This window comes from Arvicanthis niloticus, chromosome 14 (genome assembly GCF_011762505.2).
Source record: "Arvicanthis niloticus isolate mArvNil1 chromosome 14, mArvNil1.pat.X, whole genome shotgun sequence".
NCBI lineage: Eukaryota > Metazoa > Chordata > Mammalia > Rodentia > Muridae > Arvicanthis > Arvicanthis niloticus.
This window is the reverse complement of record NC_047671.1, coordinates 1,395,463-1,416,968: the sequence shown is the minus strand read 5'-3', so window position 1 is coordinate 1,416,968 and position 21,506 is coordinate 1,395,463. Positions and strand designations below refer to the sequence as shown.

Genomic DNA, 21,506 nt, shown 5'->3' with positions numbered 1-21,506 from the left:
ACATGCCATTAGGTTACACAGGCAGTTGAACATGCATTCTTTCTGAAGTCTAGCTCTGTTGTCTTAGCTCTTTGAGAAGTAGTAACCACACTCTGATCTGGAACACCTGTGAGCTTCTGAAGGATGTGATCATGCAAGACTTTCCTGCTGAGATTTTTCTTCAGAGGCCAAAGATTGTTCAGGTAAGTACCTTCTGTAATTGTTTTAGGCTTTAAGATAACATTTTATCTTACCACAAATTAGTGAAGGGCATGGCAGAGTAAGAGTCCTTGGGAAGAAAACTTGTATTCATTTTAATTTTTAAAATGAAGTATTGAGCTACTTAAACTGCCTTTTCTCTAACTTATCTGGATAGTTATAGTTCTTTTAGTAGACAGTAGTCTCATTTAGTACTTTCTGTCAAGTTTTTCTATCTCAAATTCTCAGTTTTTGGATTCTCTTTAAATTTAAAGTTTTAAATTTCTATATCAAAGTGTGCATGTAGAGGTCAAAGGGCCACTTTATAGAGTTGATTCTCTCATTCTACCTTGATGTGGGTTCTGAGGATCAAGCTTAGGTTGCCAGGTTGCATGGCATGTGTCTTTACCCACTGAGCCATCTCACCAGCTCCATTTATGGATAATCTTAAGAGAGAGAATAAGCTTTGGAAGAGTGGGCAGCAATAACCTTTATGTTTAGTTTCCTTTATATTTAGAGAATAATGCTGAAGAAATACATTATTAATGATCAGTATTGATTACCCTTTCCCTTTATGCAGTCTCTTGTCTGCAATAGAGATCCAAGTGGGGATTGTTTTTTGTTTTTGTATATAGTCCTAAAAACATTAATTTTGAAAAACATAGGTCTTGTTATATATGCTGTGGGACTTGCTATGCAGACCAGACTGCTGCCTTGAAGTTGTGGTGGCCCTGCTGACCACCACGCCTGGCTAGCGTTCTGTGGATCTGAGCTCTCTGTTTCCATCACTACTTTCACTCTCCTGTCTCAGGGCCTTTTGTGTCTGGTGAAGCTGGCCTTTGGAGGAGATGGGAAGCACCGTCTGGCATTACAGTCAGTGTCCTGTTTGCAGCAGCTATGCACAAGCTTAAGAAACAGACTCAACTTTTACAGAGACCCCAACCTTTTCTCCAATAAGCAAGGTACTTTGCTTATTTCTTCACCAGATAGCGATATTCTTTATCTTCTTCTGAGAAATGTATACCTCACTTGAAAGTTGGCTGTGTGTGCTTTGCCTTTCTCAGTACACATCCCCACTCCCAAGATGTTATTTGATCCTTGAATAGAAGCTAGGCAAATGAGAGAACCACCACGATCCCATTTTGTTTTGTTTTTGTTTGTTTGTTTTTTTAAATAATGCAAAGTTTGAATTACTTAGAAAACAAGTCTCATAAAGAACTAGGTGTGGGTACTAAGGAAGAGAGACACACACACTGAAAGACAGTAGCCCACATCTAAAGGTGGGTGCCAGCTTAGTCTTAACAATGGCTATTATGTGATGTTGGTGGCTTTTGAAGTTACATTGCTCAAAGGATTTAATAAAATCTTAGAGAAAACTGTTTTAGCATGCTTTGTTTTTCATCTGAAGAACTTTTCTCTCCTAAGTGAGTTTATAAGGTGGTTTATGGGGTTCCATATGCCTTATGGTTATATGGGTTTGCGGGATAAACTAGGTCAGTAAAGATCAGCGGAGTGCTAACTATAGGAGGTCAGGGCATTTGTTCATAATTTTCTGGAATTTTCTCAGAAAAAGGAATATGTTCCTTTGTAGATGGATTCAAAATTATTTTTAAAGATTAATTTTTATTATTTTTAATAATTTTTAGTTGTGTGTCTGTTTGTGGATATGTGCACATAAGTGCAGGTGCCTGAGGAAACCAGAGGTGTTGGGTCCCCCGGAACTGGAGTTACAGACACATGTGAGCCACCTGCCCTGGGTGCTCTGAGGAAGAACAAGCATCTTCCCTGCTGACCTGTCCCATGCCCTGGCTGCCCTCCCTTCAAGTGTCTCCTTTTCTGTTCTGTATTCCCTCTGAGACTTCTGGCTCTTCATCTTAAGGATGACTATAGCAGAAGTCCCATTTTCTGAAACTTCTTCGTGGTGAATTTACTTGCTTAGACATTTATAGAGTGCTTTTTTGTTTATCCCCAGATTCTCAATCATTATGGGCCTGGGGACTAGGATTCAGACTGACAGTTCATGTGGGACTTAGGGAAATTTAATGCAAGGTATATATTGTGTTGAAACATTCATTTGTTTGAAAAACAGTGATTTGTATTGTAAAAGCCTTGTTTATCCTTTTTTTGAGATGTAGCATATGCAGATATGCAGATATGCTGGCAGCCACAGGCTTTTCAGAGGAAAAATGCCCCCTAGTGGACAGATGGCATACAGGGTGATCTAGGCAGAATAGTCTCTAAAACCCGATTTCTGTGTGCTTGTATACTGTGCCTTAAAAGGTAAACACAAAACTCAAGTCATTTGTTATTCTGTTTTACAGTTCCTGTTTACTTTGGGGCATCACTCAAACTCTGCTACTTGAGTATTTGTATTTTATGTTGCAATTATCGTAGACTTAAGAGTCTATAGGCTCTTGTTAATATTCATTTTATTTTCTCGTTAATATTCTTAATGGGCTTTCTGTAAATGATCCCAGAGAGCTGTGCCCCATGCTTTAGCATAGACAGAGTTCTAGTACTTCTTTATCTCCTATTATACGCCAGCTGATAGACTATCCTCTGGGTAGGTAGCACTGACCAAGCAACTCTGTTCTTGTGGTCTAGTACTTTAGACAGTTGAAGAAGACAATGAAAATCAGAGTTGTTTCTGATAAGAAGTACTCTAAGTAAATAAAAATGTGACGTGACAGAAGAGGATACTACTTCTTTTACATGGATGGTTTCCTTCTTCCTGAAGAGAGTTGCATGAAGAGTGTTCAGAGGGAGTCAGAGCCCAAGGCACCAAGTGGGTGATATGCTTGAGCAAGGCAAACATGGCCTGGGAGAGCAGGGTGTCTTGAGTCAGGTGCAAGGAAGTGAGGTGAGATAAGAGAGGTTATAGAGGCATGTAGATTTTGGTAGTTTGAATGTTGAATACACTTGGCCCATGGGAAGAGGTACTATTAGGATGTGTGGCCTTGTTGAAGTTGGTATGGCCTTGTTGGAGGGGTTGTGTCACTGTGTTGGTGGCCTTTGAGGTCTCTTAGGCTTAAGCTCCACCCAGTGTAGAATTCTGGTCTCCTCCTGGATGGCTGCAGAAGACAGTCTTCTGACTGCATTCAGATCAAGACATAGAACTCTGGGCTCCTCTAGCACCATGTCTGCCTGCATGCTGTCATACTTCCTCCCATGATGATAATGGAGTGAACCTCTGAAACCGAAAGCCAGCCCCAGTTAAATGTTTTCTTTTATAAGAGTTGCCTTGGGCATGGGGTCTCTTCATTGCAATGAAACCCTAACTAAGACATAGATCTTACTAAGCATTTCCTAGTTTGTAAATTACAGTGAGAAGTATGTGATGCTAACTTTTTCCCCTTGTAAAGTCTGTCAATATATCTATCACGCCTTCTTCATTATCTATAGCTGTCTGTAAATACACATATATGAAATCAAGTACTGTTATGGCTACTTTCACCATCATGTGTCTTATCTACAAATGTACACAAGACAGCTCTGGCTGTCCTGGAACTCATATGAAGGTCAGGCTGGCCTGGAGCTCACAGAGATGCTCCTGCCTCTGCCTTTCTAATCAGGGATTAAAGGTGTAAACCAGCACACTAGGCTACATGTGCACTTGTAACATAAAATATAATTATGGCTTTTTAAAAGAGTATAATGTGATGCATTTAATGTTCATACTATTTTACAGCTCTCTATAGACATTTTTATCATTCTGAAGAGAGGCATTTTTTTTATTGGATATTTTATTTACATTTCAGATGCCATCCCCTTTCCCCATTTCCCCCCCTAGAAAACCCCTATCCCATGTCCCCTTTTCTTTTTTGCTTTTATACACTTTTTAAAAATGTTAATCAAAGGCTTTATAAGTTTGGTAATGCTCAATCAGAGGTGTAACCCACTACCCAGCCTAGATATATCAACTATCTTTGGCTGGTGGAGACACGTGAACATCTGCCTCGATATCCCCCCCCCCCCCGCTCTCTCTTCACCTAGCTTCTCGAGAGGCATTAAGTAATAAATCCCCATTTCTTCTTTCTCTTCACCTACTGATAAGCTCTAATCTAATTTTATTGTTAATTTTATCCATTCTAGATACAAATGAGATCAAACAGAATTTGCCATTTTTGTTTCTGGCTTATTTTCTTTGTAATAGTTTGAAGCTATGCCTTCCTTATACTATGTGTTTGTATTTTATGTCTTCCTATGGCTGAATAATTTTCCATTGTATGTATGTAATAGATTGTATTTATTTATCTCTTGAGGGATGTTTATGTTGTGTCTACCTTGAATCATATGTCAGTGAACAGTGTCTTACATGTACCTTTTTGAGTCTGTTGTGTGTGCAAGAATGGGCTGAAGATCATATGCTAGTTTTTTAGCTTTGGAAGGTCTTCACACCTCCTTGTTGGTAGCTACAGCGTTTTACCTGTCTACTAGTAATGCATAAATCTTCTGCACATTGATTGCAGTTACTCGTGCATGCATCCTCTCATTCTTCATTATAACATTTCACAGGTTCCAAGAGGTTTATCACTGTCCTTTTGATTTGCATCTATGGACACTAACAATGAATGATGAACTCACTACAGATTTTTTTGTGTGTGCTTGTTGTTATTTGTATGTCTACTTAGGAGAAATGGGTATTAAAATCTTTGCCCATTTTTTCACCTGGTTCTTTGTTTACTGTTGAGTTTTAGGAGTTATTAATATATTCAAAATATTAAACCCTTACTAAATACATATTTTACAAATATTTTGCCACTATGTATTTTGTATTTATGCTTTCTTATAATATATTTTGATGCACAAAAGTTTTAAATGTGATAAAGTCTGGTTTACCTATTTTCTTTTGTTGTTTATGTTTTGGTTTCCATATCTAAGAATCTATTGCCATGAGGATTTTCTGTTACTGACTGGAAATATTTATGGTTCTAGCTCATATTTAGATTGATGTTTCATTTTGTAATAATATTTGCATGTAGTTCAAAGCTTTGAGAGCTCAAGCTGGGGAGACTTACCCAGTTTTGTTTTCTTTCACAGTCTTAACTGTCACTGCCCAGAACTTCTTAAAATCAGGTCAGGAATGTGCTGTGTGAATATTTGCTGGAAAACGTGATTTTACTCTTTGAATTTTTTTCCCTGCAGAATCATTCTGTCTTTTGTTAATTTTTGCAAAAAGTCTGGTTGATACAATTAATCCACATTATCAGAAGTCTGCTTCTATCAGGGGTAATTATATTTCTTTATTTCTTCAGACACAATCTCCCAGAATTCTTCTTTGTCTTACTGTCATGAAGCAAGAGGTCCTTACCATTCCCCAAACCCATCCCCAGGAAGCAGTAGCTCTCGGCCTTCTGTGGTTGGGCGCACAGGCCAGCGACCCCGAGGAGATGGCCAGGACTGGGATGCAGTGTCTTCCAGGTGATTGGCTCTTGTGTCTGTGTTCATTTTATGAGGAGAGAATTGTTCCCTTCTGTTTTCTCTTGGATTATTGCCCTATATATAGGCCTGTTTAAACCAATAACTTTCATAGTTTTGTTATTTTGATCTGCAGGTTAACAAATATTTCCTTGAAACTCTGCATTCAGAACACATTCACATGCTCCCTCTCAGTCTCTGACTCGTTCTCTTTATGTGTGTTTAACTAAAAAAATGTTTATACCATGTTACTCCATTTCACTATTTGGCAACCAGTATGTATTTTCTATTCCTTTCTATTTCTTTTTAAAAAAAGGTTTTGATCCACTAAGTTATTTTTATCAGCTATAGATAGAACATTATATTAAAAAAAATATGTGGGAGGGGGGCTTGGGATAGAGTCTAGCATGCCATGCTACACGTGTGGAGGTCAGAGAATAACTTTATGGATTTGGTTCTCTCTCTCCACCTTTTACATGTGCTTTTGGGGCTAACTCAGGTCATCAGGCTTTAATGATAAGTGCCTTAATCCAGTGAGCTGTCTCTTAATTATTGTAATCCCTGAATTATATTTTTAAAATGGTATTTTTATACATGTTGTTTGTAAGTCTAATCATAATTTAAAGTTCTGAGTGTATGAAAATGAATATTGTTTAAATGGGAACTCTTTCAAGGGGAATGCATCATTTATCTGTGTGAATACAGATTTTTCATATGTCATGTTTGCTTGAAGGGATGACATTAGATCTGTGTTAGGCCTTCCTAGGTCATAAATATTTTACCACAGTAGCCTTTTCTTTCATGTCATCCTAAGGAAGCCCATATCTTGGCTTGGTTATTTTTGCTGCTGCCTTACAAGGTCACACAAATTTAGCATGGTCATGAGTGTGGTGTTAGGACCACATGTTTTACATACAGTCACCTTCAGACAGTTTTACAATAGGATAGGCATTGCTATTATTGCTATTACTTGCAGGAAAGCCTGCCTTTTCAAGGGGTTGAAACCATGACAGCTGCTAAGAGTAGAGTTGGGGCCGCCTGTAGCAGGAGAGCACACTGCTCATGTTGTGTAGTTGGATGATGACTTACAGGTTTTCTTTTTACCTTGCTATAAAGCATGCTTTACCACCTTGTTCTTCGTGTGTGAACAGCTTCCTCACAGGGTTTATCAGACATTGAAAGAAACCTGGGTGTCTTCCTTCCATATTTTGGGATGCTTGGAATCTTGAAGCTAATAAATAAGGAAATAGGCATAAAATCTGGGGAGCTTTGAATGTTCACATGTCTCAGTGATTCAGCTGTAGTTGTCCATAACAATAAGTCAGAATTTTGAGGACCCAGAGTAAGAATCTTTTAATGGAGAAAGCATTTTCAAAATCATTATATGATGTTGACTCTCCTGGTAAGTAACCCACTTCCTGTGGTATCTTTTTGAGGCCATTCTCCAGTTGCTCACATTGGCTTATTTAGAACATTTGCTGAAAATTGTAGAAACCCTCAGCAACTGTATAAACTGTTTAGTTTTATCCCCGTGATTTGCTCTCATCAGTGCTTAGCTGTGAGCCTGCTTGTTTTCTTTTTAGAAGTAAATGGGTTATTGCTGCTCCTGTTTTCTGCTATAGAAATGTTCATGTTTCAGAGTCATCAATATGAAAAGCAAGGAATAAACAAATGCATGTTTTGCTTCATGTTCCATTTTTCTGTTTTTCTTTTTGTGGTGTTACAGTCTGTAGCCTAGTACATGCTAGGTAAGTGCAGTGTCATTGTGCTCCTTCATGAATAGCCTGAAGTTCTCTGCGTGGAATTTAGTCTAATTTGTCGGACTTCTTGCATAAGTCAGTACCATGAGTAGTGTGAGTTCTGCTGTGCAGTGGGTAACAGCAAGCCTACTATTAGAGTTGTCTTCTTACTCAAGATCTTTTTTTGTTTACTTTCCAGCGGAAGTAGTAGTCATGCGCATGTGAACTCTAGGATATCTGTGCATTCACCTTTGGATGTGGCACATGTAGATCTGCCGGAGCTGGAAGCAGAGGACACACTGGAGCTGCAGTTCCAGCAGCTTAGTCTTCCTCAGTTCTGCATCTCTACCCTGGAGGCAGCAGTTCCTCTGCTGAGAACAGGTTAGCTGTATCGGGAATTCCATTTCTTACACAGTTTGTGTTTGTTTTATGTATCTCCTGCGAGTGACTGATGCTTTTTTTTTGTATTAAGGCTTTTAGCATCTATTTTTACTTATCTTTCCTTAGAAATTAGCAAGCCACCTCACCTTTTTACTTCACTAAATGTGGTGCCATGCTGATATTCAAATAGATTATCTTCTTCCATTTATTTGTTGTCATGGGCTTCTTCAGCATTTTAAATATGAACACTAATTATAAAATTTAGGTTGAGTAAGTCAACAAAGATAGATTTAAGATCAGCAAAAGAATTCACTTTTGCTCTTCAGCCACTGTTTGAGGTACTCTCTGTTGCTCACACTTTACACTCAAGTCTTCTAAAAACGATGTATTTATATTTTTATGTGTATGACTATTTAGCTGTTACATGGTACACACACATTGGTATGTGTGCACTGTGTGTGTTTGGTCCTCATGGGGACCAGAAAGGCATCATATCTCCTTGAATGAATTGTAAACCACCATGTGGGTGCTGGGAATTGAACAACCTGGGTCCTTTTCAGGAGCAGCAAGTGTTCTTAACCTCTGAGCTATCTCTTTAGTCATATTCATATCTTATAAGCCAGGAAATGGTAACTAATCCCCCTACCTGGGCTCCTAACTTTTATTACAATATATTTTTTTCTAAAGCAACTCCCACATGTTCTGGGTCACATTTTACTCATATGTTGTTGCAACTGGCTCTGCTCTACCTGGCTTGAGACAAAAGACTTAACAATGCCTGAATAGTTACTATGTTGTGGCCTGCTCCGCTCTGCCTGGCTTGGCCTTTCAAAGGCTGGGATTAAAGGCATAAGCCACCACTGCCTGGCTTCAAACTGCCGCTCAGGTCTTTGGGTCAGGGTCAAGAGAGAGAGAGAGAGAGAGAGAGAGAGAGAGAGAGAGAGAGAGAGAGAGAGAGAGAGAGAGAGAGAGAGAGAGAATGAATAAGGGGAAGAGATGCAAGGAATGGAGACAAGACAGAGGTTCTGATCCAGTCTCAAGTCTCTTTATTGAAGGGAAATCTGGGGTATTTATACACTTTTGCCATGCCCTTTGTAGGCATGTGGATATGATGTAAGCCTTGGAGGCATGTGGATAGCTGCTTTCTAGCTGATTTCTGCTAAAAGTTGGCTCCCAACAGGTCCCTCTTTTTAATTATTTTTTCAAAAGGGAAGGCTAGGAAAACTTACGGAAACCGTGCCTGTCGTAGGTTGGAACAAAGGACCCCAGCCTCCCTTTCCAGTCCTTGGATACTCAACAGCCATTGGTTGAGCTCCTGTCTTAGGATGGTGAGGCCTCTCTTCTTTTAGGGGCAAGGGTCTCGATATGTTCTCTTACCCGTCATTGACTATCTGGCTTAGCATGTAAGTTAGGGGTTAATCCTCATCAGTCTTGATGACAGAGGTTTCAGAGTTCCCTACTTCCAGCCTGTAATAATGGACCTGTATGGGTTTCATTTGAATAGCATCTATCTGTTGCCGTACAAAAGCCATCAGTCTGTTGAACAGCATAAACCCCAAAAACAACTATAACAACTGTGGTAGTGGGTTTAAACAATGTACCCCACTAAATCATAAGTCAGAGAATCAAAAGTGCAATAGAGCCACCCTGGAGATTCAGGTGGTGATGTCTCCTTCAGCATTGAGAACTTCCCAAGTCAGGTTTGCTCATTGATCTGTTCCAGCTTGAAGGCAATTGTGAAGCATCTTCATGTTTCCTTCATATTTCCTGCAAAGAAAAAATATGCTTCTCAGGGGGTTTCTCCTCCCTGGATTTGTTATTGTTGTCTATTTGTTTAATCAGTCTCTCTGGCAGCCAACGTGCAGCATCTGCAGTTTGGGAATATATTCAAACAGAACCTCTTCCCCAGATAAGCACTGGATCTGGCCCATTCCAGGTTCCAGTTAATGGGTCTTTCCAGAGGACTTTTGCAAAATTCTTTTTGGTATCAGGATGCCAGAATCTATCTGCAGCCGATTTTCCTTCAGAATCCAAAGTTAAAAAAATGTAAAATTTCTGGGGGATCCCTTAGTAGGGTACATTCCCCTTTTTAAATTTTTTCAAATTGATTTTTCACTAGCAACTGAGCAGCTTGTAATTTTTCAGTGGTTAGGGACCACTGATCCACCCAGACAGGTGAGTCCCCCTTCCAGGTGATGGGATCCACACAACGCCCTAGGGGTGCAGCTGAATCAGTAGTCCCCATCAAAAATACCCCAAGCCTCTTCTTCCAGTGTTACCATAAACCTCAGTAGGATGAGTAATTTCTTTTTCATCTTTTCCTAATCCTTTGCCTGGGGAAAGCTCAGAGTTTACCATTTGAGCCATGATTACTTCATTAGGGCTGCACATAATCAATCCCAACTGGGATAACAGATCTTGGTCCCAGAGATTAATGGGAAGGCCTGAGATGACATAGGGTTGTATATTTCCTGTATTTCCTTCTTTATCTTTCCACGTCAGCACCTTATAGCTTTGTAGTGGGTTTTGACTTTGGCCAGTACCCCTTAAGTTGGTTAAGGTTGGGGTCAGAGGCCAGGTAGCAGGCCAATCACTTTGTTTTAGGATAGTCACATCAGCTCCTGTGTCAACCAAGCCTTGGAATGCCTTTCCATCAAGCCAAATTGTCATCATAGGTTTTTGTTTAACTATAGGCTGTACCTAGTATGCATCAGAGGAACCAAAGCCTTGATCCCCTCTTTTAGGATTCTTATATTTGTGATTAGTAGGGAACAATGGAAGTAACACTAGTTGAGCTATCCTCCTTCCTGTAGGAATAGCGACTACATTCTGAATTGCCCAGGCCATTACCTTAATCTCATCTTGATAATCATTGTCTATAACTCCAGGAAAAATTTGTAGTCCCTGCATAGTAGCACTGCTTCTTCCCACTATTAGGCCAAACACATTTGGATAGAGCAGTCAAAACACTCCAGTGGGTAAGGCCTGAGGTCCCATTTCTGGGGTTAATACTGTGTGGGTGGCAGAACTGAGGTCCAGTCCTGCGCTTCCTAGTGTTGCTCGACTAAGTTCAGAAAGGGATTGGTGTTTGCTGGTATGACACTGACTGCTCCATAAGCCTGTTTTGGCTTGCATCGGTTCGGGGCCTGGAGCTGGCCCCTGTTCCCGTTTCCCTGATTATGGGAAAGGGTGTTTCCTTGTGCGTCTCTTTTGGACATACAATCACTAGCCCAATGCCTTCCACGTTTCCAACATGGGCAGAGCCCAGGCTGTTTTCTGGGCTGTCTCTGGGTTAACGCATTTTCTGCCTTGTAATCTCTTGCAAAGTATCTAGGCTTGCCACATTTAAAACAGTCCTTTTTATCTCTTCTTGCCAAAAATTCTCTTATTGATTGTCCTTGCATGACAGCTGCCATAGCTAAGCCCTGTTGGTAGGAGGGACCTATGTCAGAACAGAGTCTGATATACCCTGTAAGATCTGTCTTTTTCCTATAGGGTCTAATGGCTGTTTGGCAGGCAGAATTGGCATTTTCATATGGAAGTTTTTTCACATAGTCTACACCTGCCTCTGCATTACCAAAAATCCTCCCTGCTGTTGTCATTAATCGATGAACAAAGTCAGAAAATCATTCATCAGGCCCTTGCCTCACTGTTGTTAAAGATGCACCAGGGTCTCCCTTTACCTGGAGTTTATGCCAAGCCTTCATGGCTGCATTTTGAATTTGAGCATATAAACCTGGGTCATATTGCATCTGGTTATCACTAGAAGCAAATTCCTCTTCTACTACTAAGGCATCAAAGGACCAACCATTGCCTGCCTGAATGTTTCTCCTAGCTGTCTCTTTAAAATTCTCATGATACTCTGATTTCCAAATAAGATAGTCTCCACCACTAAGAACTGCTCTCACTAATGTATTCCAATCACTAGGAGTCAGCCACTCCTCTGCTACAAACTCTAAAATTGCAAGAGTAAAGGGAGCGGTGGCTCCATATTGAGATACGGCATTTTTTAATTCTTTAATAATTTGAAAATTAAACTCTGTGTGATGTCTCCAAGCAACCCCTTGAGTGTCTCTGGTCTCTGATACAGGGAAAGCCTCAGTGTCTCCCTCCTCTGGCTGATCTGTAGCTGAACTAAGGCTAGAGGATAGGGACTGCCTTTGGACACCAGGTTGAGGAACGTGAAAATCTGGGGGATTTTCGCAGTTGGCCTCTGGAGACCTCTTCCCTGTCCTTAATTTTTGTAGCTGATTAATTAAGTCCTGATACTCTTTTTCCAACTCTATTAGTTGTTTAAGAATAGAAATTTTATCCTGTAACTCCTTTCTGGGATCTACAACCACTGTCTCCACAGCGGGAGCCTCTGGAAGTGGAGGTGCACTGGGAGACGGCCTTTCAGAGTCATAATATTTAACTGCCTCTTCCTCTAGGTCGGCACAATCTGGCTCTGACAAATTGTCATTAAGGTTTGGTTGTTTTTTGGATTCTAATTTCGGATATATACGTTTCTTTTTATTTTGAACCCGAAAGACAGCATTTAAACAGCGAAACAAAAGCAGGCAATTAACACACGTGAGCAGCAAACAACAAAACAAAAACAGAGAGTTAAGCTCAGGCTGACTTATTTCTTGTCCCTTTTTCATTAACCCTTTCTCGACTCGGCAGATTCCTGCGGCAATCAGCAGATCCTTCTAACGTCCTAACTGGGTCTCTCATAACGTCCTAAGGTTCTCCTAATGTCCCTCACTGGGTCTCTGGTTCCCTCTGCCTCTTGTTGAGCGCCAAAAATGTTGCAACCGGCTCTCCTCTACCTGGCTTGAGACAAAAGACTTGACAATGCCTGAATAGTTACTATGTTGTGGCCTGCTCGGCTCTGCCTGGCTTGGCCTTTCAAAGGCTGGGATTAAAGGCATAAGCCACCACTGCCTGGCTTCAAACTGCCGCTCAGGTCTTTGGGTCAGGGTCGAGAGAGAGAGAGAGAGAGAGAGAGAGAGAGAGAGAGAGAGAGGGGAGGGGAGGGGAGGGGAGGGGAGGGGAGGGGAGGGGAGGGGAGGGGAGGGGAGGGGAGGGGAGGGGAGAGAGAAAGAAAGAATATGAGAGAATAAGGGGAAGAGACGCAAGGAATGGAGACAAGACAGAGGTTCTGATCCAGTCTCAAGTCTCTTTACTGAAGGGAAATCTGGGGTATTTATACACTTTTGCCATGCCCCTTGTAGGCATGTGGATATGATGTAAGCCTTGGAGGCGTGGCTAGCATGTGGATAGCTGCTTTTTAGCCGCTTTCTGGGCTCCCAACAATATGTACTAAGTATCCTTTTTCTAAAATGTGATAGACATAGTGACAGTGTGGCTGGTTTCTGCCGGAATCTAGTCATAAAGCCCTGTGTGGAGTTCCCAGCCTGCTCAGCCGTTGCTACTGATTTAATGAGCATAATTTTCTGTTTGTCAACAACCCATTTTTCTCCTTCAGCAGTTGCAGTTAGTGTTTTCATGTTTTCAAAGGAGGGAACTAGGGTTTAAAATTATTTTCAGACTTAATGTCAAGATAGCCAATAGCAGGGACCTGTCCAAAAGTACTAAACTTGGAGTCCACACTCCAACATTTTTCAGTGTAAGCAAAGTATTGGAAGCAGTAATGGTTTGTATTCTGTAAGTTTATACTTTCCTCCTCAATTTTGGATATTAAAGCAGGTGTTCATGTTTTCTAGGCAAGCACTCACCCCTAAAACTACATTTAAAACTACATACTTAGCAGTTGATAAACTTGTCAAGTTATTCGTATAAAGTGAGTTTTGCCCTTGTTAGTTTATTTATCAAAAATCCCATATTAATAGTTGAACATTTAATATTTTTGTTTTGTTTTATCTTGGCTTTTGTCTGCTTGAAGGGGATGGAAAGAAAAATAGAACAAAGGTGTAAATTTGGGAAGCATCTGCATATTGAAAAATCCCCTCCTCCTCCTCACAGTGGGGTCGTGGCTTCCAGGCTTGTGAGTGTGCATGCTTTCACATGCTGACGGTGTTATGTGATATGAGAGCAGCACTTTGCATCATCAAAGTTTATTTGTCTGGTATATTGGGAAGAACAGTTTTAGTCTTAATGATTTTGCATTTAACCTTTCTTTAATTTGCTATAAAAAGTCAGATTGATAATTATAAAGCTATATCTTGTACATAAAAATTTCTAAATGTTCCCTTGCCCTTTTGCAGTAAATTATTGTATAATTTGTAATTGTTCAGTATTGTAAGAGGTGTAGAGAGAGCTTGCTCCAGCTGTTCTAATGAAAAAAAATGAATGTAGATCCTGTGATTTAGGAGTTTGTTTTACTAATAATTTATTAGGAATTCACCTTTAAGATATAAGACAGGACAGTCTTATTTTGAAAGTTTGCCTTTGAGAATTTTGGAAAATGCTTTTGCTTTCTATCTCAGCAGAGAAATGAGATTAAGTTTCTTTTAGGGGAGTGTTGGTTTTGTTCTTTTGAGATGGTCTGGTGATTGGCCAAGAACTATCATGTAACCTAGTGCTAGGATTACAAGTGTGTACCATCAGGTGTGGCTAAGGCAGCATCTCTGGGAATGTTTGTGGATAGTGGCTTTTGGTTTGTTTGTTTGTTTGTTTGTTTGTTTGTTTAGGCAGTCTCAGGTATCCCAGACTGGTCTTAAACTTACTACACAGCTCAAAATGACTTTGAACTTCTGATCTTCTTGCCTTTACCTCTTGAGTAATGAGATCAGTACGTGGTGTAGGCCATCTGGAAATGGAATGCAAAGCCTCAAGCAAGCTAGGCAAGCATTCTGCCAGTTTAGTTACACTCTTAGCATTGGATGCTATTTCTTATAATTTCTTCAGTATACAATACTGTGGATGGACATTTATTCTGTTAGTTATTGTAGTATAGGATTAGCTTCTCATGTGACTCTTATGTGTGACTTTATGACAAAGCTTAAAGCTTCTTGTACTAGAGAGAAGTGACTAGAATGTATTCTCTAAACTTGCTTGTTTTGTTGCATATAATATGTAACATGGGTAGTCTCCGAGTTTGAAATTGCTTAAGTCTGTTTCAGGGTAGTTTTAGTTATTCCTATTTTCAAGTAACTTTTATACTTATGAGCACATTTGGTCTGTTACAGTGAAATTGTGACTTCCTCATTCATCTCTGAGAGTAGTAAAAATACCAAGGATGGGGTAAGAGGAATTTGGGAGCATGCCTAGCTAGAGGGTCCAGCTAATAAACTGAGAATCAAGTGACTTTGTTTTCCCTTGTGTTTCTCCCATTATTATGTCTAGGCAGCAGAGAAATGATAATAAGAATTCTGGAACTGCTTGCAGAGGACATGCTGCTCATTGGACAAGCAATTTCATCTGAAATCTGGGATGATAACAGCCTCTTTGCTATAGATGTGGTGAGAATCATTATCTTCTTTAGGGTGTTGTAGGTTTTACTTTATGACAGAATACATGATAAGTTCATTTTGTATTCATCTCTGAGTGGATCTTTTCCTCAGTGGTTTGGTTTACACTAATAGAAACAGGTCTAAATCAATAAAAGACCACTGGTTATGATAGCTGTCATGGCACCCCTGCTTCTATAATAGAACTATGATATCTAATTCTGGGTTTGTATTTGGTGTCTTCTGATTTAAAATTTTTCTTATACTTTTGTTCAGAGAAAGTGTTAGTTCATAGCAAGAGGGAGGAAACTAGGTGACTTTAATTGTTAGCATATATACTTTAGCCTGATATTAGCACCACTAACACAGTATTTCTCAATCATTGTGTGTGTGGGTTGGTGGGTTGGTTTTTTTTTTTTTTTTTTTAACTTAGAGTAAATTTAAACCTTAAAACCTACAGTTGAAATATTCCTAAAGTTACTTTAAGGAGTTCTCTTTTTTTCCTTACAATTTCAAGAAACAGTTACACTGGCTCACATTATTTTTTAAAAAAGTAAAAATATAATTCATAAAAATCTAACTCATACTTCTCTCCATGAAATTTTTTACATTAATGTCATTCTCAGAGGTTTTTCCCTCCATTGTTTTGGTTTTGGTAATTTCTTTAGGATTTTCTTTCTATGTAATCATGGTATTTGTGAATAAACAGTGTTAGGATTATATTGTTTATGAATATAGACAGCTTTATTTCTGTTTAGTCAATTTTGATATCCTTTAATTTATTGTTGTTGCCCCTTAATCTGGAGAGGACATGGCCTGCAGTGAGAGTGGACATGCTATGAGCCTTGTTTGTCCTCCTATGGGGCAGTATAGTTAGTAGTAAAGATTAGATAACATTTGAGATCTCCAGGTTTGTTAAGTGCCCTTATGAAGTTGAGAGGAAGTTTTCAATATTCCTTAATTTGATTTTTTTTCTTGAACAGATGTTGCATTTTGTCCTAGCCTTTTCAATGTCTTATAAAGTTGATCATTTTTTGAGTAGAAGTTATTCCTTTATCTGTTTATTTTTATGCTTGAGACAGTGTTTAGGTAGATATTCCAGGTTGGCCTTGACCTCAGGATTTCCTGCTTCAGCCTCCCTAGTGTTGAGATTATAGGTATACATCCCATGCCTGGCTGGATATCACTCTTTTTGTCTTGATTTTTAATGCATTTGTCCTTGTAGAATTAGAATCTGTTCTAACAAGTGGCTAAGGTATTATCAGAGCAGTCTCACTTCTTTGGGGCCTATTTAAGTTTTGCTAGAAAGGTTCTTAAACAGTGGCTTTAAAGTAGAACAGTTTTGCCTCCAGTGGGCATATGGCATTAACTAGAGACATTTTTATGTATCATAACTGTCATGGTACTGGCATCTACTAGATAGAAGCCAGAACAGCTCTACATAAGAAACACATTTTTTTTTTTTTTTTTTTTTTTTTTTTTAAAGCTGAAGGTGCCAGTAATATCAAGGTTGAAAAGAAAAAGATCCCCATAGTGTTAAGAGTATCCTCCCTACAGAGGTCTAGACACTACTCCTAGGTGAGATGTGGCCCCTCTGGAGTTCCTATTGGATGTCTCCAGTGACTGCTGATGACTTCCACTGGTTGAGGTTTGAATTTCTATTGACTTATCTGTGCCTTGGGATTTCGTGTTAAATCTGAGTGGTTAGATTTGTCCCATGTTTGTGCCGTTTGTAGTTTCCACATCATCTCCATCTTCTTAAACTATCATGACTGTGAGACTCCATGGGCCCTTTGTTTATGGTTTCTCTACAGGCGTCGCTTGCAGACACGGTGGGGCCTTCATTTCTTGTTTTTCTTTCCCCTGATCTGACAGTTTTATACTACTAATTCTCCAATGTCTACTATTTTTTCCTTATTTTGTGCAGCTTTTTAATTGTTTCTTAGAAAGAAATAACTAGTCCTTACTACTATTTTATGACCCAATATAGAGGCTTTAAATTGTGATGTTTAAGCAAGTGACTTCTCTGGAAATTATCAGAGTTTTAGTTGTACGGTTGTCTATAGTTTTGCTTCTGGATCTCTCTTAGAGTCATTTTGTATGGACAAATGTTATGGTGGTTAGTTTTGTGAACTTAATACAAACTAGAATCATGTGGGAAAAGGAGACTTTAGTTGAAGAATTGCTGCCATTATATTGGCCTGTGGGTATATCTATGGGGACATTCTTAATTGCTGATTAATGTAGGAGAGCCTAGCACACTGTGGGCAATGCCATCAGGTGGGTGTGGGCTGAATAAGAAAAGTACCCAAAAAAGTCAGAGGAAGAAAGCTAGTAGGCAGGGTTTCTTTGTGGTCTATACTTCAGTTCCTGTCTCTACTTTCTTGCCTGAGTTCCTGGCCAACTTCCCACAGTCATGGACTATGATAAAGAAGTATAAGGCAAATAAGCCCCCTCTTTCCCCAAGCTGGTTTGCTCAGTGAGTGATTTATCATAGCAAAAGAAAGCAAATAGGGCAGGTGCTTTGTTTTTCACTGTTTGCATTTCATTTGGTAGATAATTTGAAAAGTACATAATAGCCTCAGGAATGCCGTATTATGGCATAATATTTAGAAGATCTATAAACTGCTAAAGTTTTGTTCTTCTATTTTGCTGCCAGAGACGCATTACACAAGAATTTTACCTCTGAGATGCATACACTTTAGCCCTCAGTGTATCCATATGTAATTGCAAACTATAAATCTTTCGACATTTAAATGTAGCATAATTCTGTTATTACTTAGATCTTTTATTTTGAAATCATTTGATAAACATTTTTCTTGAAAGAGTGATATTATCTCTTTTGTTAATGTCCATTAGTAATATCTGTTCTCTGTTTCCCTTTTGATTATCTTGCTAGGGAAGTATTATAATTTATTAGTCATATAAAATATATATTGCTTTAAAGATAACTTACTGCTTTTAGGATAACTTATTTAGTGTTTTGTAAGTGTTGGGGATTAAACCCAGGGCCTTGCGTGTGCTGGACATGTTCTTTCTATCGAACTGTGTTTCCAGCTCATATGATGACTTGTTATTGAATTTTCTTTGTTACTGTGATCATGTCTGCCTATATTTAATTAAGATTTGTTTTGGCTGTTAGGGAATGGCTGATATAATCCTTAGGAATAGAAGTCAGAACATAAAAACACAACTAAAATATAGACAATGCAGATATTTACATAATAAGTATTTGTATATAATATTTACTTGATGCTGTAATGAATACTCAAGACAATTAACTTAGTAAGGGAAGAGGGTTACTTTACTCAGAGTGTTGGAACTTACAGTTTAATAGTGAGTGGACTCAGTGGCTTTGGTTCAGGTAGGTATGTGTGTAGCAGTGGTGGTCTATGTATGATATCAGTCTGCATGCCTCATAGCTGAGAAGCACAAAGAAAGGGGAAGAGGCTAAGGTACTTCAGTCCTCTTCAGACAGAGCCTCCAGTGACCTAAGGATATTCTACTGGGCTCTACTTCCTGATAGGTTTATCCTGGATACCAAGCCTTTAACGTTTAGACTTTGGAGGTCATTAGGTTTCTAACTATAATAGTACTATGTGTGCAAATACCTATGATGTTATTTTTTTAGTGATACATGTATCTTAAAAAGATAAATGACATAATCGGTATAATATGTTTTCAAGCTCTTCAATTTTTGATAGTAGTTTTTGTTTATTTAGGCTGGCCTCCCAATTTGCCACATAGCCAAAGATGATCTTGAACTTCTAATCCTCTTACTTCCACTTCCCAAATGCTGGGATCATAGACATGATCTACCCTGCCAAGTCACTAAATTTAGAGCTTCCTGTATGCTGAGCAATAATACAACCAACTGGATTACATTCCTAGTCTCTGATAAAATTATTCTTCATTTTATTTTTCCTTTAAAGTTATCCTTCTCTGTAGTTCTTCTTTTTTAAAAAGGATATTTTTCCCCCTTCACATATTGAAGGTTTTCAGCAAGTGATTTTATCCTTAGAAATGTGAGGAATAGATTATCAGTTGTGTCTTAAATTAACTAGAAGATTCTTGGCCAGAACATTTATCTGAGAAAGTTAGTCATTCATTTTTACTTTTGGCTGCTGATCTTTTGTGACTCAAAGAAAAAAAAATTAACTATAAAGGTTAAATCTGTTATATAAGTACCAATTGGTACATAAAAAATGCTAGGTCAACTATCAGTTCTTGGAATTATACATAATTTACTTAAAAATAAATACCTTCTTGGTAAAAGCTATTTTCTTTAGTGTTAAATTAAAAGAAGCAAAAAACTGAAATTTATGTTCCTACCTTGACAAACATTAAGATAAAAGATAGAATTGTTAAGGCATTAAATACATAACACAATATATTGTTATCAATTTAGAAATGAAGTACTTGAGGATGTATAATCATATTTCTAGATATAAATAGTTCAGTCATATCTAACATTCTGTAACTCAGTTTTGTTAAGCACAGCAAAGTAAATCTTCCCAGAAGTGACTCACTACTTTTATTCATTTGAAGTAAAATGAAAAAAAAATTATTGTTATTAAAATAGAAATTTAAGCACCTTACTAAATTATATTTTGTTAGAGTACTCCATTCTATGTTGCATATAAAGTCAGGTCTCCATTTTTTCCTGCACACATGGCCATTAGGTCAAGGAGCTGGGAGCTATGCCTTTCTTTAGATAACTCCCAGCTCCTCTTGTCCTTTGTTTCGTTTCATTTCTTTCTGTGTGTCATTGCTGTTATTGTAGCTCACTGAGAAGCAGTCATCTTTGGTCTCATAACCCACTGCTTCTAAGTTTCCAAGCACCTAGCAACTGAGTGGCCAGTTTCCTTAGTCTTCAGGTTTTCTATTGCTGTGTTTATTTGTCCTGTGTTGGGAGTGAGACTTCCAATGTGTACTGTCACTGTTCTGTTGTATTGTCTGATGGAAGCTGTTCTTTTAAGAACCAGGTAGTTTAGAGAGCAGGTCAGTATACCTAAAATACATTTTGGTCTATATTTTCATGACTTGGCAAGTCAGTTTTTCTAGGCTTTATTTAATTGTTTTTATATGCTACATTTACCTTTTAATGTAAAAGATACAATGTCTTGGTTAAGTGGTAAGTTACATGAAAATTTATAATGGTAAAATATTTCTTTAAACAACCTTACTACTTGAGAAGAAGGTTGACATAATTTGACAATTTTTTTAGTTGGCTTCTGTTTTATTATTTAATAAACATTTGGATCGATTTGAGAATATTTCCATTAAATTACTTCTTCTACCCCATTATATTTGCCATTGTATTCATCACATATTAAGCTTGATACACATTTGAAGTAAGGTCCACATGTATCTGTGCTCCAATTTTGAGAATTAGGTAGTGGAAACTGGAAGGAATTTATATCCCTCTAAGCTTTTGTGTTTTATTATTTTTGTTATTCTTAGGATTTCTCATTAAATTCTCAAGAACTGGTGGCTTCCCTGTACAATGTTAACGCACCTTCTATTCCTTTGCACTTTCTGTTATCACGAGATGTTGGCTGCTTTTGTTTTGAGGAGTAAATTTTTGTGTTGGTTTGTTAATGATAATATTTGTTCTCAATGACATTTGTATATTTACAATTTAGCAGAATATAATATTGTAAATTTACAATATTAGCAAAATTGATTGTTTTGTTTAGTTTTGTCTTGTTTGAATGCTTTCAGAAAGAGAAACTGCTTCAAGTGTTGGGGTCCCTTGGAGAAACCATGTGCTACCGTAAAACCAGTTTTAGCTTGGAGCAAGCAGAGTCTGTACTAGTGCACCACAGGATGGCCTTTGTCAGCATCTCACTGTTCACAGTTCGACTGTTGCAAATTCTTCTCCCTGTTGAAAAGGTAAGGGAGAGAAGGCTGGGTGCTTATAATTTACTGAAAAATTTAAGTAAGTGGCTACTTAGTGGTGTAAAGGTGTGTTCTACTTTAGAATGTTTTCAAATATATGTGGTATAGCACTGAGTCCTGCAAGGCTTGACTTTGGAAACCTTAATAGTATGATGAGAGTGAAGAAAGGACAGACACACAGACTGATGTATAGAAAAGCTGGAGTCTGTTGGTCCATTTGCTGTGATGGAGACACACCATCACTGCAGTCACCAAGAAACTAAGTATATTTATTTTATACATTTGTATCAAGGAGGTGGGTTTATTGTATACAGCTGATCAAGTAGGTAGATTTAGCTAATCTTGTCTTGATTGGAGGTCTCTGTCTTAGTTGCTGTTCTATAGTTGTGTCAAGAGACATCATGACCAAGGCAGTTTAAACAAGAAAGCATTTAATCTGGAGCTCACTTACAGTTTCAAAGGGTGAGTCCATGACTGTCATGGTAGAGAGCATGGC

The 21,506-nt window shown here is 38.5% G+C and overlaps 1 protein-coding gene across 6 annotated transcripts in view; it reads left to right on the top strand.

Annotated features, from left to right (window-relative positions):
- Rttn (rotatin) overlaps positions 1–21,506 on the top strand; it is a 164,236-nt gene that overhangs the window by 5,953 nt on the left and 136,777 nt on the right. For 5 of the 6 annotated variants that reach the window (XR_013103594.1, XM_076912332.1, XM_034518621.2 and 2 more), the window contains 6 exons: positions 68–182; positions 989–1,139; positions 5,433–5,598; positions 7,534–7,715; positions 15,006–15,121; positions 20,834–21,004. Coding sequence is in view for 5 of the 6 variants with exons in the window: in XM_076912332.1 (XP_076768447.1) it covers positions 68–182; positions 989–1,139; positions 5,433–5,598; positions 7,534–7,715; positions 15,006–15,121; positions 20,834–21,004 (901 nt within the window). In the remaining variant the exon portion in view is untranslated. Of the gene's footprint in view, positions 1–67; positions 183–988; positions 1,140–5,432; positions 5,599–7,533; positions 7,716–15,005; positions 15,122–20,833; positions 21,005–21,506 lie in introns of those variants that run through there. The other variant, XM_076912335.1, reaches the window with a different exon arrangement.